This window comes from Kogia breviceps, chromosome 2 (genome assembly GCF_026419965.1).
Source record: "Kogia breviceps isolate mKogBre1 chromosome 2, mKogBre1 haplotype 1, whole genome shotgun sequence".
Taxonomy (NCBI): domain Eukaryota; kingdom Metazoa; phylum Chordata; class Mammalia; order Artiodactyla; family Physeteridae; genus Kogia; species Kogia breviceps.
The window spans coordinates 1702235-1715071 of NC_081311.1; the positions used below are offsets into that span (position 1 = coordinate 1702235).

The 12837-nt window shown below is 40.6% G+C and overlaps 1 protein-coding gene across 1 annotated transcript in view; it reads left to right on the top strand.

The window, feature by feature from the left end:
- Positions 1-411: 411 nt before the first annotated feature.
- The window catches only part of TCERG1L (transcription elongation regulator 1 like), a 184305-nt gene continuing 171879 nt past the window's right edge, over positions 412-12837 (top strand). The window contains exons 1-3 of the mRNA XM_059052046.2: positions 412-735; positions 2733-2879; positions 3639-3819. Of these exons, the coding sequence (XP_058908029.1) occupies positions 412-735; positions 2733-2879; positions 3639-3819 (652 nt within the window). The remainder of the gene's footprint in view (positions 736-2732; positions 2880-3638; positions 3820-12837) is intronic.

Sequence of the window (12837 nt, forward strand, 5' to 3'; positions counted from 1 at the left end):
TCCCCGGCGTGCGCTCCGTCCGCGAGAGCCGGCGGCCTCCAGCGGCCGAACCTGAGCTCCGGGCTCAATCCGCGGAAGCCCGGCCAGACGCGCCCTCTGCGCCCCGCGCCTTCGCCTGCTCCCCTCGCCCTCCGCCGCCGCCGCCGCGGGGGTCCCGGGGTGAGTGCGGGCCGGAGCCCGGAACCCGGAGACGCTGCGAGCCGGGGCCGGGCCTGGGGGGGCGGCGGCAGCGCGGGCGGCAGCGCTCGCAGAGGAGGAGGCGGGGCTCCCGGCGCGGGGCAGGGGCGGAGCGTGCGGCCGCGCAGCGGAGCCAAGTGAGTTCGCTTCCGAGCCCGCGCCGCCGCCGGCCCGTGCCTCTGGCGCCCGCCGCCCCCGCCGCGCCCGCAGCCGCCGCCCGCGCGGGGATGTAGGATGCTGGTGGGCGCCAGGCTCCAGCGGCGGCGGCGGCAGCTGCAGCAGCCGCAGCCGCCTCGGCGGCGGCAGCCTCTCCTCTGGCCGATGAATGCAGACCCGCCGCCGCCGCCGCCCTGGGTTTGGATGGTCCCCGGTTCGGCCGGGCTGCTCCGGCTGGGCGCCGGGGTCGCGCCCCCGCCAGGGCTGCTTGCCTCGGCCCAGCCCTCTGCCGCGCCGCTGATCCCGGGGCTGCCCGGCTGGCTGCCGTTGCTGCCGCTGCCCTCTGCGCCAGACCACGCCGCCGCCGCAGCTGTGCACCACTACCCCTTGCTCAACGGGCAGGTAACGTGTCCCCCGGCCCCCGGCCCCGGGTTCGGGGTCGCCGGCTTCCCCCGTGGCCCCTGGGCGCGGCCCTCGCCCCGCTCCGGCGGCTCCGGCCCTGTGGCTTGCGCGCTCTTTCCTCCCGCGGTGGTCCTCGGCTCCCCAGCCCACCACGGCGCAGCCTGGTAGCCATGCATCGGCAACAAAGTTCATGCTTCGACGTCCCGTTCTGCCTCTCGGCAGTTTTTGCAGTTTGGAGACCCGCACCCCAAGCCCAGAGTTGGGACCGCCTTGGCCACAACTTTCGCCCGGGCCGGGGTCGTTGTCCAGAGCGCGGTGCTTAAGTACCGCCTCCGGAGCCCGGCGTTGCAGCTGGGAACTGTGGCCGACTTACCGAATAGAAGTTAATACTTTTACAGTCTCTGCCAGGCTTGGAAAGCAAGCTGGGAATCAATAGCTGTTTCTGATTCTGATCTAGCTTTTTTTTTTTTTTTTTCATTTGAAAATAGACTCAGGACAATGCTTAAGAAAATTCAAACCAATGGAAGCCCGCAGGGAAATCCTGCCTTTAATACTGAGAAATGCTACCGGTGATTTCCACTCCCACCCTAGATCCGCCCGAGTCCACCAAATTACCTAGTGTCATATTGCACTTTAGAAGAGTTTGGCGTTTCAAATCTGGAATTAAAAAGGAAAAGTGACTGTGCCTTTGATTAATGGTGTAACAGAGCAAGGGAAGCTGGTTTTGGCAAGATCCATTGTTTGCTATCTAACTAGGCAGATGCATTTAAATCAGAGAATAACATGTATTTTATTCCAATGACTGTCCTGATTAGCATATTCAAATGAGTGGATGTTAGAATACACCACATAATTAATTTAATTCCAATATTATATTGTGAGCTTTTCTAAAAGATGTTGTTAACTCTTCCTTAAGTGGTCTTTACACGTAATGATACATCACATATGTGGTACTGGATATGGTATTTTGATGTGTGATGCAGTTCATGTTGGGGTTTTTTTTTTGAATAAGCCTTGGTAGCTTTTCTGATATTTCGAAGGGGTTGTCATATGCGAGTGCTACCACTAGAGGTACATGGTGTCAAGGAACTACATTTTGTTTTTTCTTTCTGTATAGAAAATGCATTTTTTTTTTCTTGTGTAAATTTAAAACAAAAAGCTCCCCCAAACTTAGTATTAATCTTTAAAATATTTTGTGCTACCATATTTTCTGTTAAATAACTATTTAAACCAGAAGAACATTTTCACATAACAGGAAATTCAAAAATGCTTTTATGATTTTAAAACAAATGTGTATTGAAGTATTCCATACCATTGAACAATGATCTCATTCTCCACTGATAAAGATTCAGTTAATTTAATTAGAGAGACTTCTCCTAAATTGTCTGCCCCCTTTCAACGTTTGCTATTTTATTCTGTGCATTGGGATCTTCAGTTATGTGATAATCTCATTTATGTTTTCTTTGCCTTGGAATCTATTTGCATTTGCGAACCTTGGGAAACTTTGAATCTTAACCTCTTATTTCGAAAATATTACTTGTGCCTGTTTTTAAAACGATAAATATAATTAATATAAAATGTTATATGGAAAAGAATACCATAAAATATAGCTCTCTGCTTGCTTATAAAAAGAATTATAAAAGGAATACCCAGCATTTCACCTTTCCATTACGGTTTGTCATATTCTCAGGGCAGAAATCCATTTCTTAACCATGTCCTCATGGTTTTGTGCCTAGAAGTTCTTTCTTAATAATACAGAAAGCAGTGTTGTAAATGCATTGTGATGATTCCGATATGAAGATTTTTATAAATTCTTAGAATTTTGGAATATTTGTGGGGTTTTTTTTGGACTGGGAAAAAGGAGATTTTTCTCATAATCAAATACATGCATTTAAAAATTCCCTTTTAGAGCAGAGCTATCGCAGCATCTTTTGGTACAAGGTAGAGTTGATTGATACAGGCTAATGAGCACACCCTTCCCTTTTCTTGGGTTTCAGTGGCTGTTTGGTGGTCATCCTCCATCGATTGGACTGCCCCCCTCTTCCGCTGTGGAATTGGTGCCCATTTTCCCACATGCCTGCCCATCTTCTCTTCCACCTCCCATTGGGAAAAGTTGGATAGACAAAAGGATACCTAATTGTAAGGTAAAAATGCAGCTAGTCTGATTGGATAAATGGGCTATTAATTTTTAAGTTGTTGGGTATTTCCATAACAGAAATCACTGTCTATTTTTAGTGTCTTAACTGCAATAGATCAACCATCTAGGTCTGGAGAGAAGTCTTTTCAGAATAAGATTGGTCTGTTCAAAAGCACTAGTAGATGGTGGTGGTGGGGGGGGATTTTGTTTTAGCTTAAAATATTTGGATTCCATAGGATAATATAAAATTCCTACTTCTGAATCAGAATCTACTTTTTGAATTTTTCAGTTTTTAAATCCATAACTATTGTTCAGAATCTAGCCTTAAACCTTATAGAACTCAAGTGTACATTTTAAAAGTAAGTTTTCCTTGGTATTATTGCTTTGAGTGTTCCTCTTTTTGATGGTTTATCTTGGCTTTTGAATTCAAATACACTGGCTACACTTTGTTTACCTGAAAACCAATAGGAAGTAGTACAGTGACTTGTTCTCCAACACACTGCTTATCTCACCGGGGTGATTCTGTATCTGTTAACCGGCTGCTCGGATGAACTAACCAAGTCAATAGCTGAAGACCAGCCCAGGAGACTTAACTAGAAGGTGATGGGTATCAGAGCCCCGTGGATCTTCAGGTTTTAAGATAGTGGCTTTATAGAATCTCCATGCGTAGAATCTCCAATACTCAATGTAAGACAAGTATTTTACAGTCTTCAGCTTTTATTATGTGCATGGTCTTAAGAGTTATGCTTGCTTTCTCTTTGGACAGATCTTTTTTAATAATTCCTTTGCTCTGGACTCAACATGGATATATCCTGAGGAATCAAGATTGTTCCATGGGCATGAGAAGCCCCAACTGTTGGCAAATCAAGTAGCTGTGTCTCTGTCCAGGCCACCTCCTGCCTCTAGGCCTCTTCCCACAGTGGTGTTAGCACCTCAGCCTATCCCAGGTTGGTGCCCCAATAGCCGTAAAGATGTGTGGTTGGTTTTTGTTTGTTTGTTTGCTTGCTGTGGCTACAGATTAGCTTTGGGCATGAAAACTATGTTTGTCGCTTTAATGAAACAATTCTTTCAGTAAAATATAATTTCGTTTTTCATGGGCATGATTCCTTTTCATAATGAAATTGAGTTTGGGGTAGATTATTCACTGTGTTTTTGGAGAATGGAATCTGTTTTAAGGCGAAGAGCTGGCTGAGGGGATTTGTACGGAATCATGTTTTTGGTGCTCTGTTTTTAGAAGTGGACCAAATCTTCTGCTGCTGGCTCTTAGTAGGAGCCCTAATTGATCAGGCAACTCACTTAAAAAATGTGCCTTACGTGGGGTGAGGTGCACAGCTCCCTGGTCCGCAGGACACGGGCACATGTAAGATTTTTATACGTTTTGCCTTCACGAATATGGGGTGAGACTGGCGATGGTCTATAAACGTGTGCTGTTTGGAAGATGGATTTTGTTCTCTCTTTGGGGTCTAGTGACCTAAAAGAACATTTGTCCTGGAACAGACTCCCATGAAGTAATCCCTGGTTGAAAGGTGGTATAATAAACCTATATAGTAACAAGAGAATAAAAGCATCTTACGAATTTTTTAATTGATTTTTAAAATCACCTTAATATATGATCATATTAGAAAGCAAATGTTGCTCATGGAAATTATCTTGCGACACCTTCCATTATGGAATATTTTATGACTTCAGAATTATATTATCTTCCTTGTAATTTCCTACCTACCAAGATTGTCCCAATATGTAGCTCTAAAATTTAGTAATAAGGACATGTATCTGTGGATAGTTCAGTGCTGCTTTAGGAGACATATTTATTTTCTTCTCTCTTTTTCTACCTTATGTATTATAATTTGCTATGTGTCCTGTTCAGTAATAAGTCAGGAAGAACACTCAACTCTTTGTGTTTTTTCATGGGCCTTAATGATTCTTGGCTGAAACTTGCCTTCTGTCCTTGTAATCATCTATTACTGAGTTGTTAAAATCTGAATAAGGGTCGTACATACATACACTTATAAACATTTTACACTAAGATGATCACATATCCTTTTGAATTCAATGATGACAAAAGATGATCAGATAGCATATAATATATGGTGTTCCAGGGCTTTAGACGTCTTTTTCGGTGTACGAAAGGATAATATTTTACTTTCCTAATGCACTGGCAATGCTGTCACCAAAATAATCAGTACATTTAGTTTAAAAAACAGTGAAATTAGTTTAATTGTTCCAACAAAAGCTTGGAGTGACCTTTCCTCCTGTCAGCTCGCTCTTTACTATCATGTAGACATTTGCATTATACCTCTGTCCTCTTAGAAAACTCATACTGTGAACATACTAACTACCAATTTTGTCGAAGAAGCTTCTGGCAAATTATCACAGCTTTTATATCATATGGATATTTTTTCTTGCCATTGTGTGGCACCTACTTCATACTTAAAGCATATTCATGTTAATTTTACCTTTTGACCTTTTGACTAAGCCTTTTAAAAGGACAAAATAAAATAATATTTCTTACTAACATGGTCGATCATAGAATAACTGTCCGCCCCATCTAACATTTATCAAATTTATGCTTTTATTCTTCCTTGGATTTTTTTTTTTTGGACTCATGAACCATAAGAATATAACACGCTTTACTTACCTTTGGAGAATAATGTATCTGTGCCCACAGGGATTTTACTAACAGTCAGATGCATTTGTTCTGAGATGGGGTTTCTGAACTGTTTCATGAAAATTTTGATTTTTTGATACATTTCAGATTCTTAGAAATTACTATTCTAGAAACATGTATTAAATGACCATTAGTCCAGAGAACACATTTAGGGTGTTGTTTATATGTTACTAACTGCTTAACCGAGAACCCGGAAGGAGGAGCAAGTAAAGGTGGAAGGTAGGGTCAGCTCCCAGTCAGTTCAAAGTTAAGATATGTTGTTTCAATTTTAATGTAATTAATGAGAAAATATAGCCTCATTAAAACATTTTACATGTAAATTTTCAGATATGTTGTTAAAAGTTATTGTTATAATTGCTATTAAGTCTTATATCTTGCTATAAATTGATAAATTTAAGTATTATATTGATTTATATTATATAAACTTATGCATTTATAAATATAAATATTTATATACACTATATTAATATATAATATATGAATATATCACATGATGATATTTTAAGTTGATCCATTTGTAAATTGTTATGTTCAGAAGCAAGTGGCCTTAGAATCTTAGATATATTTTATTGATCCCCTTTCAGTTAATCCATGAAACACTATTAGAACTCCAGGAGAACCAGGAGAGTGAGTCAGACTCACCTCATTTTATTTTTTAATTTAATTTAATTTTTTTTTAGATTTTTTTAACATCTTTATTGGAGTATAAGTGCTTGACAATGTCATGTTAATTGCTGCTGTATAACAAAGTGAGTCAGCTGTACATATACATATATCCCCGTATCCCCTCACTCTTGCGTCTCCCTCCCACCCTCCCTACCCCACCCCTCTAGGTGGTCACAGAGCACCGAGCTGATCTCCCTGTGCTACGCGGCTGCTTCCCACTAGCTATCTGTTTTACGTTTGGTAGCGTATATATGTCCCTGCCACTCTCTCACTTCGTCCAAGCTTACCCTTCCCCCCAGCTTACCCTTCCCCCTCCCCGTGTCCTCAAGTCCATTCTCTACGTCTGCATCTTTATTCCTGTCCTGCCCCTAGGTTCATCAGAACCATTTTTGGTTTTTTTTAGATTCCATATATATGTGTTAGCATACAGTATTTGTTTTTCTCTTTCTGACTTACTTCACTCTGTATGACAGACTCTAGGTCCAGCCACCTCACTACAAATAATTCAATTTCATCTCTTTTTATGGCTGAGTAATATTCCATGGTATATATGTGCCACATCTTCTTTATCCATTCCTCTGTCGATGGACACTTAGGTTGCTTCCATGTCCTGGCTATTGTAAATAGAGCTGCAATGGACATTGTGGTACATGACTCTTTTTGAATTATGGTTTTCTCAGGGTATATGCCCAGTAGTGGGATTGCTGGGTCGTATGGTAGTTCTATTTTTAATTTTTTAAGGAACCTTCATAGTGTTCTCTGTAGTGGCTGTATCCATTTACATTCCCACCGACAGTGCAAGAGGGTTCCCTTTTTTCCACACCCTCTCCAGCATTTATTGTTTGTAGAGTTTTTGATGATGGCCATTCTGACAGACTCGCCTCATTTTAAACAGGCTCATCACATTTTCCTTTCTTGGATAGATAGTACATTTGTGTAGTAATCGTTCTTGACAATGGCATTACGTACCATGAGCTCCGATGATGTGACACTAGAAAGTGGTTTTGTTTCAGTAAGCATGTGGCCTGTTGAACTGAATTAGAAGGTGTGACGGGCAGAGACTTCAGGTGGGTGACCTCTGAGGCTTATGTTAATATTGCTCCCCTCCTCACCTATGGCTGGTTAAGAAGTAACTGCACTGCAGCAGCGTCTCATATAATATTAGCACAACTTGAATGAATTTGGGTAAGTCATTTAAAATTTAAATGTTTTGAAGGACTTTATTTTTGATATATACTAGACTCACTTATGTTGACAGAGGGAACGATTTGTGGTTACACTCAGACCTGAAGACAGCCTGTTGGCCACTTAGAAACGTGAAGGTGAGCCGCGTTCCCACCTGCATTTATCAGAGGAGCTCCCTCCCCTGTAGGCGGTGCAGACGCGGGCTCTGCTAGGCACCCTCGCAGCTCATGTTCTCCCGGGGAAGTGCACTCTGTAGATCATTACCCAGCACTGCCGTCCCGGGGGCTCTGCAGATGTCCGAGGAGGGTCTCAGGAGGGTCATCAGGGAAGGTCTCCAGGGGATGATGTATCTGAAACACACCACAAAGATCAGCAGAACTTGACCAGGGCAGGAGAGGGAATAGAGGAGTGGAACATGTAAAGTCACAAACTCATGACAAATGTTTCATCAGGTGATGACAAGCAGCGAAGCAGCCTAAACCAAGGAGGAGAGTGGTGGAGGGGTGCAGCAGTGGTGGCCCAGCTCAGGGCCATTTCGTGCAAGATGAATTCCATTATCCCACGGCACCTGTGTTGGAAGTCCTGGGTACTCTCCAGAGTATCCTGGGGTGTTCCATCATTCTTCGGCTTGGGAGCCATGGTTGCTTCAGGAAAGTGTAAATTTGTCCTCAGGAAGCAGAGCAGACAAAGAAAGGGCCGAGTTTTCTCACCAAAAAAATAAATGCAAGCATCCAAAAATATGCACAGTTACAACTGTACTGGAAACTAAAGTCTCCAGTGAGTAATTTAGTGGCTTTTTAAGGAATTATCCCTAATTACAGTGTGAACGGGTTGAACTGAGAAATAAGCTGGGACTCATTCATTCCCAGTCCTCAGAGGTTGATGCAGGAAAGGCGAGGACGCATGAGGACACAGGCACCCCCTCCTCTTCAGGAGTCTCTGCACTTAGGACGAGACCCCATCACTTTGTCTCCAATCTCAACATCTCCCTTCTCCCATGCAGTGCTAAGTCCCTCTTCATCCCAGGGAGAAATGGGCTTGCATTGCTTCTGAGGATATGAGGTTTATCACAGGTAGAGGTGGGAGTAGGGCCAGTGTGGAAATCGTGCTTTTCAAAGCATCCCTGTTCTTCACTTCTAAAAATAAGAACTTCAGAGTCCTTCAAGCTATTCAGAAATACAAGTGCTTAGATTGAGAGTATGAAGCAGGAGAATAATTTACTCAGCTTCTGTCCAGTAAGGACACACGGTATTATAGTTTGCTGGAAACTGGAGATTTGTCTAAAAGTTGTCTGTATCACATTGCCTTTTGGCTGATGATCAAAGAGCCTGATTCTACCAATATCTTATTGGAAAAAAAATACTGGCTGTGCCATTCAAAGATTACTAGAGAGAGAGGGAGGGAAAGTGGAAGATGAGGTGGGACAACAGAAACTGTTCTGCTTCATGACAGATTTATTTACTCAAAAGATGCAGAAGAAAGAAAAATCTGGGAAACAGCTTTTGTACAGGAGCTTGTAAGCATTTTGCATAAATCACCTTTCAGTTTATCTTAATATGAACAAAAGAGCTTTATAGAAAAGCAATAAAAGAAAAATCGAGGACTTCCTTGGTGGCACAGTGGTTGAGAGTCCGCCTGCCGATGCAGGGAACACGAGTTCGTGCCCCGGTCTGGGAAGATCCCACATGCCGCGGAGCAGCTGGGCCCGTGAGCCATGGCCGCTGAGCCTGCGCGTCCGGAGCCTGTGCTCCGCAATGGGAGAGGCCACAACAGTGAGAGGCCCGCGTACCACACACACAAAAAAAATAAATAAAAATAAAAAAAATAAAAATAAAAGAAAAATCGAAAGCGAGCTGGCGGAGGCATGAAAGCATGTGGCAAGATGGTTTGAACTGGATGATGGCAGACAACATAGACTGATTCTCAAGCATTTGTAGCTGTGGCAGTGAACAAAGGGATGGTGATCATGAGAAGGTGACAGTGAGATAGAGAGCAAACAACGAATTGATGTTGATTTGATCTCCTTGAAAAACAAATACAATGTGGCAGACATATTAAATGTGGCCATGCCATTTACCTTGCTCACTGTATCCTGGTGGAGTTTACGAATGGGAGAGCCACTCCTTCCAGGAACACAGAAGTGGGCACAGCTTCAGATCAATGTACAGCAGATGTGATCACCTAATGGGGAAAACTTTAGAGAATTAGGAGGAAAAACTTTTGTGATCAAAGTAATACATGCCCAACAAGAAAGGCATCCATACGCATAAGCAAGGAAAAGACCTTCTCAAACAACCGATGGATAGACTTTTTTCACATCTAATGTTCTCACCTCAAGTTCTATTTTGTCTCAAGTTAATGTTGCTGTCACTCTACATTTCTGTTTTATCTTGCTTATCAGTGTTTACCTTGTCTTTTGTTTTAAGCTTAGGTCAGTCATTTAAAGGCACAGTCTCTTCTTTTGCCTTTAAAAATGGAGTTTAACGTACCTATATTTGAATTCCTATTTTTATATTTCTTCTGTCATATGATTATACCCTGTTTTTTATAGTGTCTTGTTATTTCTTTATTTTAGTCTGTTATTATTCTTTTGCTGTGCCGTGTATGTTTTGTTTGATTTTGTTTATTTTTGTTTTATATGGTGATTTGGAATATGTTCATACTGATCCTATTTTCTCAAGCAATTACCAGTAAGATTTTTAAAGAAACAGGTTTAAGCTTTATGTTTCCCTTAATTTTCAGATTATGACAATACTATCATTCTAGAATTCTTTTATAGACTATGAAAAATTCGGGAAAAACTTATATCATACATTTTTTTTCTCTCTTCAGTTTCCTCCACTAATTGAGAAATTAATTGAAAGCAAGAGCTAAAAATGGGGAAGTCAGGTTTCAAACTATCTGTAATTGTCAACAATTTTTGTCAATAACATAGAATATATGTAAACGTTCATTAATTTGGTTACAGGAATGACTGAAAATTTCTCAGCAACTTTTTTCCCCCAAACTGAAGCTGAAAAGAATAATTATAATCTGAATATGTAACTTCAAATTATGTTGGTAAAATTGGGAAGAGGAGAATTGAGAAATCTGAGGATACAAATTATTTCAAAATCACTCATATAGTTAAAAGAAGCTGAAACACTAGGAAACTCATGCTGGAAGCCCAGAAAACAAGGTTATTTAAGACTGACACAGGAAAAGACATCCTGCCCCATAGCCAGCCTTACAAATATGAGTAAAAGCAACAGCCATCTATCACTGGTGCAGGGACCAGGCATGGAGAGTGACCCTTTTCTGTGATGTAGGAATTTGAGGATGGCTGAAAGTTAAAGGGGACACAAATATTAAGACTATCAGACACCCTAGAACTTACTCTAAGAAAAAGGCATCGTTAAAGGATTTTGAAGCCTCTGGGGCATGGTAGGAAACTGGCAACAAAATTCAAATCCAGGTCAACACCTGAACACATTGACACATCTCATTCAGCTTGACAGAAGAAAGGGTGTGCCCATTTCCAGGAGTAAATCCTAAGTACCTCATTCTCTGTTGTTCTAATCATGATGTCTGGCATTGAATAAAAAAGTTACAAGACACACAAACAAAGCAAAAAATGATAAACCATTGTCAAGAGATAAAGTAAGCAGCAGAACCAGATCCTAAGATGACACATTTTGGAACTATCAGACAGGGACTTTGAACTAACTATGATTAATATATTAATGAGTCTAATGGAAAAGGAGGGCCACATGCATGAAAAGATAGAGAATTTCATCAAAGATATGGAAAAGATAAGAAAGCCAAACTGAAATACTAGAAAAAATAAAACGTGGTATCAGAAATGAAGAATTACTTTGGTGGACTCATGAGTAGATGTGATACAGCCAAGGAAAGTATGAATGAATTTAAAGATAGGTCAACAGAAACTACTAAAATTGTAACACAAAGAGAAAACAGTGAGAAAATGGAGCATACTTTCCCAGAGCTGTGAGATAATATCAAATGGTTTAACATACACATAATTGAAGTTTCAGGAGGAGAAAAAATGAGGGGGGAAAAAATTTGAAGTCACAGTGACCAAAGGTAATAAACAATTAATAAAAGTTATCAAAACATGGATCCAAGAGACATAGAAAACCCCAAGACTGAAAATGAGGCAAAACATATTCAAACTTCTGTTTCAAAGGTTAAGAGAAAATCTTGAAGACAAACAGGGGAAAAAAGACACATTACACAGATAGTGACAAAAATTTAAAATTGCAGGAGTTGTATTGTAAGAATCTATACAAACCTCAAAGCAACAAAGTGACATCTTTAAAAGACTGAACTAAAAATCTCTCAGTCAAGAACTTTATACAAAGCAAAGACAATTATCAAAAACTAAGGTGAAATGAAGATTTTTCCCAAACTAAAACTGAAAAGAATTAATTGTTGGTAGACCTGCAGTTCAAGAAATTATGAAGAAGCTTATCAAGCAGAACTAATATAATAGCAGAGAGAAAGTTGCATCTGTACAAAGAAATAAAGAGTACATTGAGGTAAAATATATATTCTGCCTTGTTTTTAATTGCTCCAAAAGATAGTTGACTGTATAAAGTAATGGTGGGTGATGTAGTATGTGCATATTAGCATATGTGAAATCAAAACAATGTCAGCAATCACAAAGGATGGGAGGAAGGAATTGGAAGGATATAACTGCAAAGCTCTCATCATACATTAAGTGGTGTGATATTATTTGAAGGTGAACTCTAATTAATTAAAATACATATTATAAAGCATATAGCAACCACTTAAGAATTAAAAAGTTACAACTAATAAAACAATAGAATGACAATAAGCAATAAAATTGGAATCATAACAAATAACCCCCATTCAGTCAGAAAAAGAGAACAAAAGATCAAAGCACAGAAGAAGTAAATAATTTAAAAAAAATAACTACCGTATGGTATATTTAAATAAAAAGGTGTAGAGTCACATACAGACTGAAAGTGAGAGGATGGAAAAAGGCTCTCCACACAAATGAAAATCAAAAGAAAGCTGGAGTAGCAATACTTTTTCAGACAAAATTGACTGTAAAATAAAAACTGTAGCAGGAGACAAAGAAGGACACTACATAATGATCAAAGGATCAATCCAAGAAGAAGATATAACAATTTTAAATATACATGCACCCAACCTAGGAACACCTAAATATATAAGGCAAACATTAACAGGCATAAAAGGAGAAATCAACAGTAACACAATAATGGGGGGGACTTTAACACCCCACTTTCATCAATGGACAGATCATCCAGACAGAAAATCAATAAGGAAACACAGGCCTTAAAATGACACATTAGACCAGATATACTTAATTTATATTTATAAAACATTCCATCTGAAAGCAGCAGAATAAACCTTCTTTTCAAGTTCACATGGAATATTCTCCAGGATAGATCACATGCTG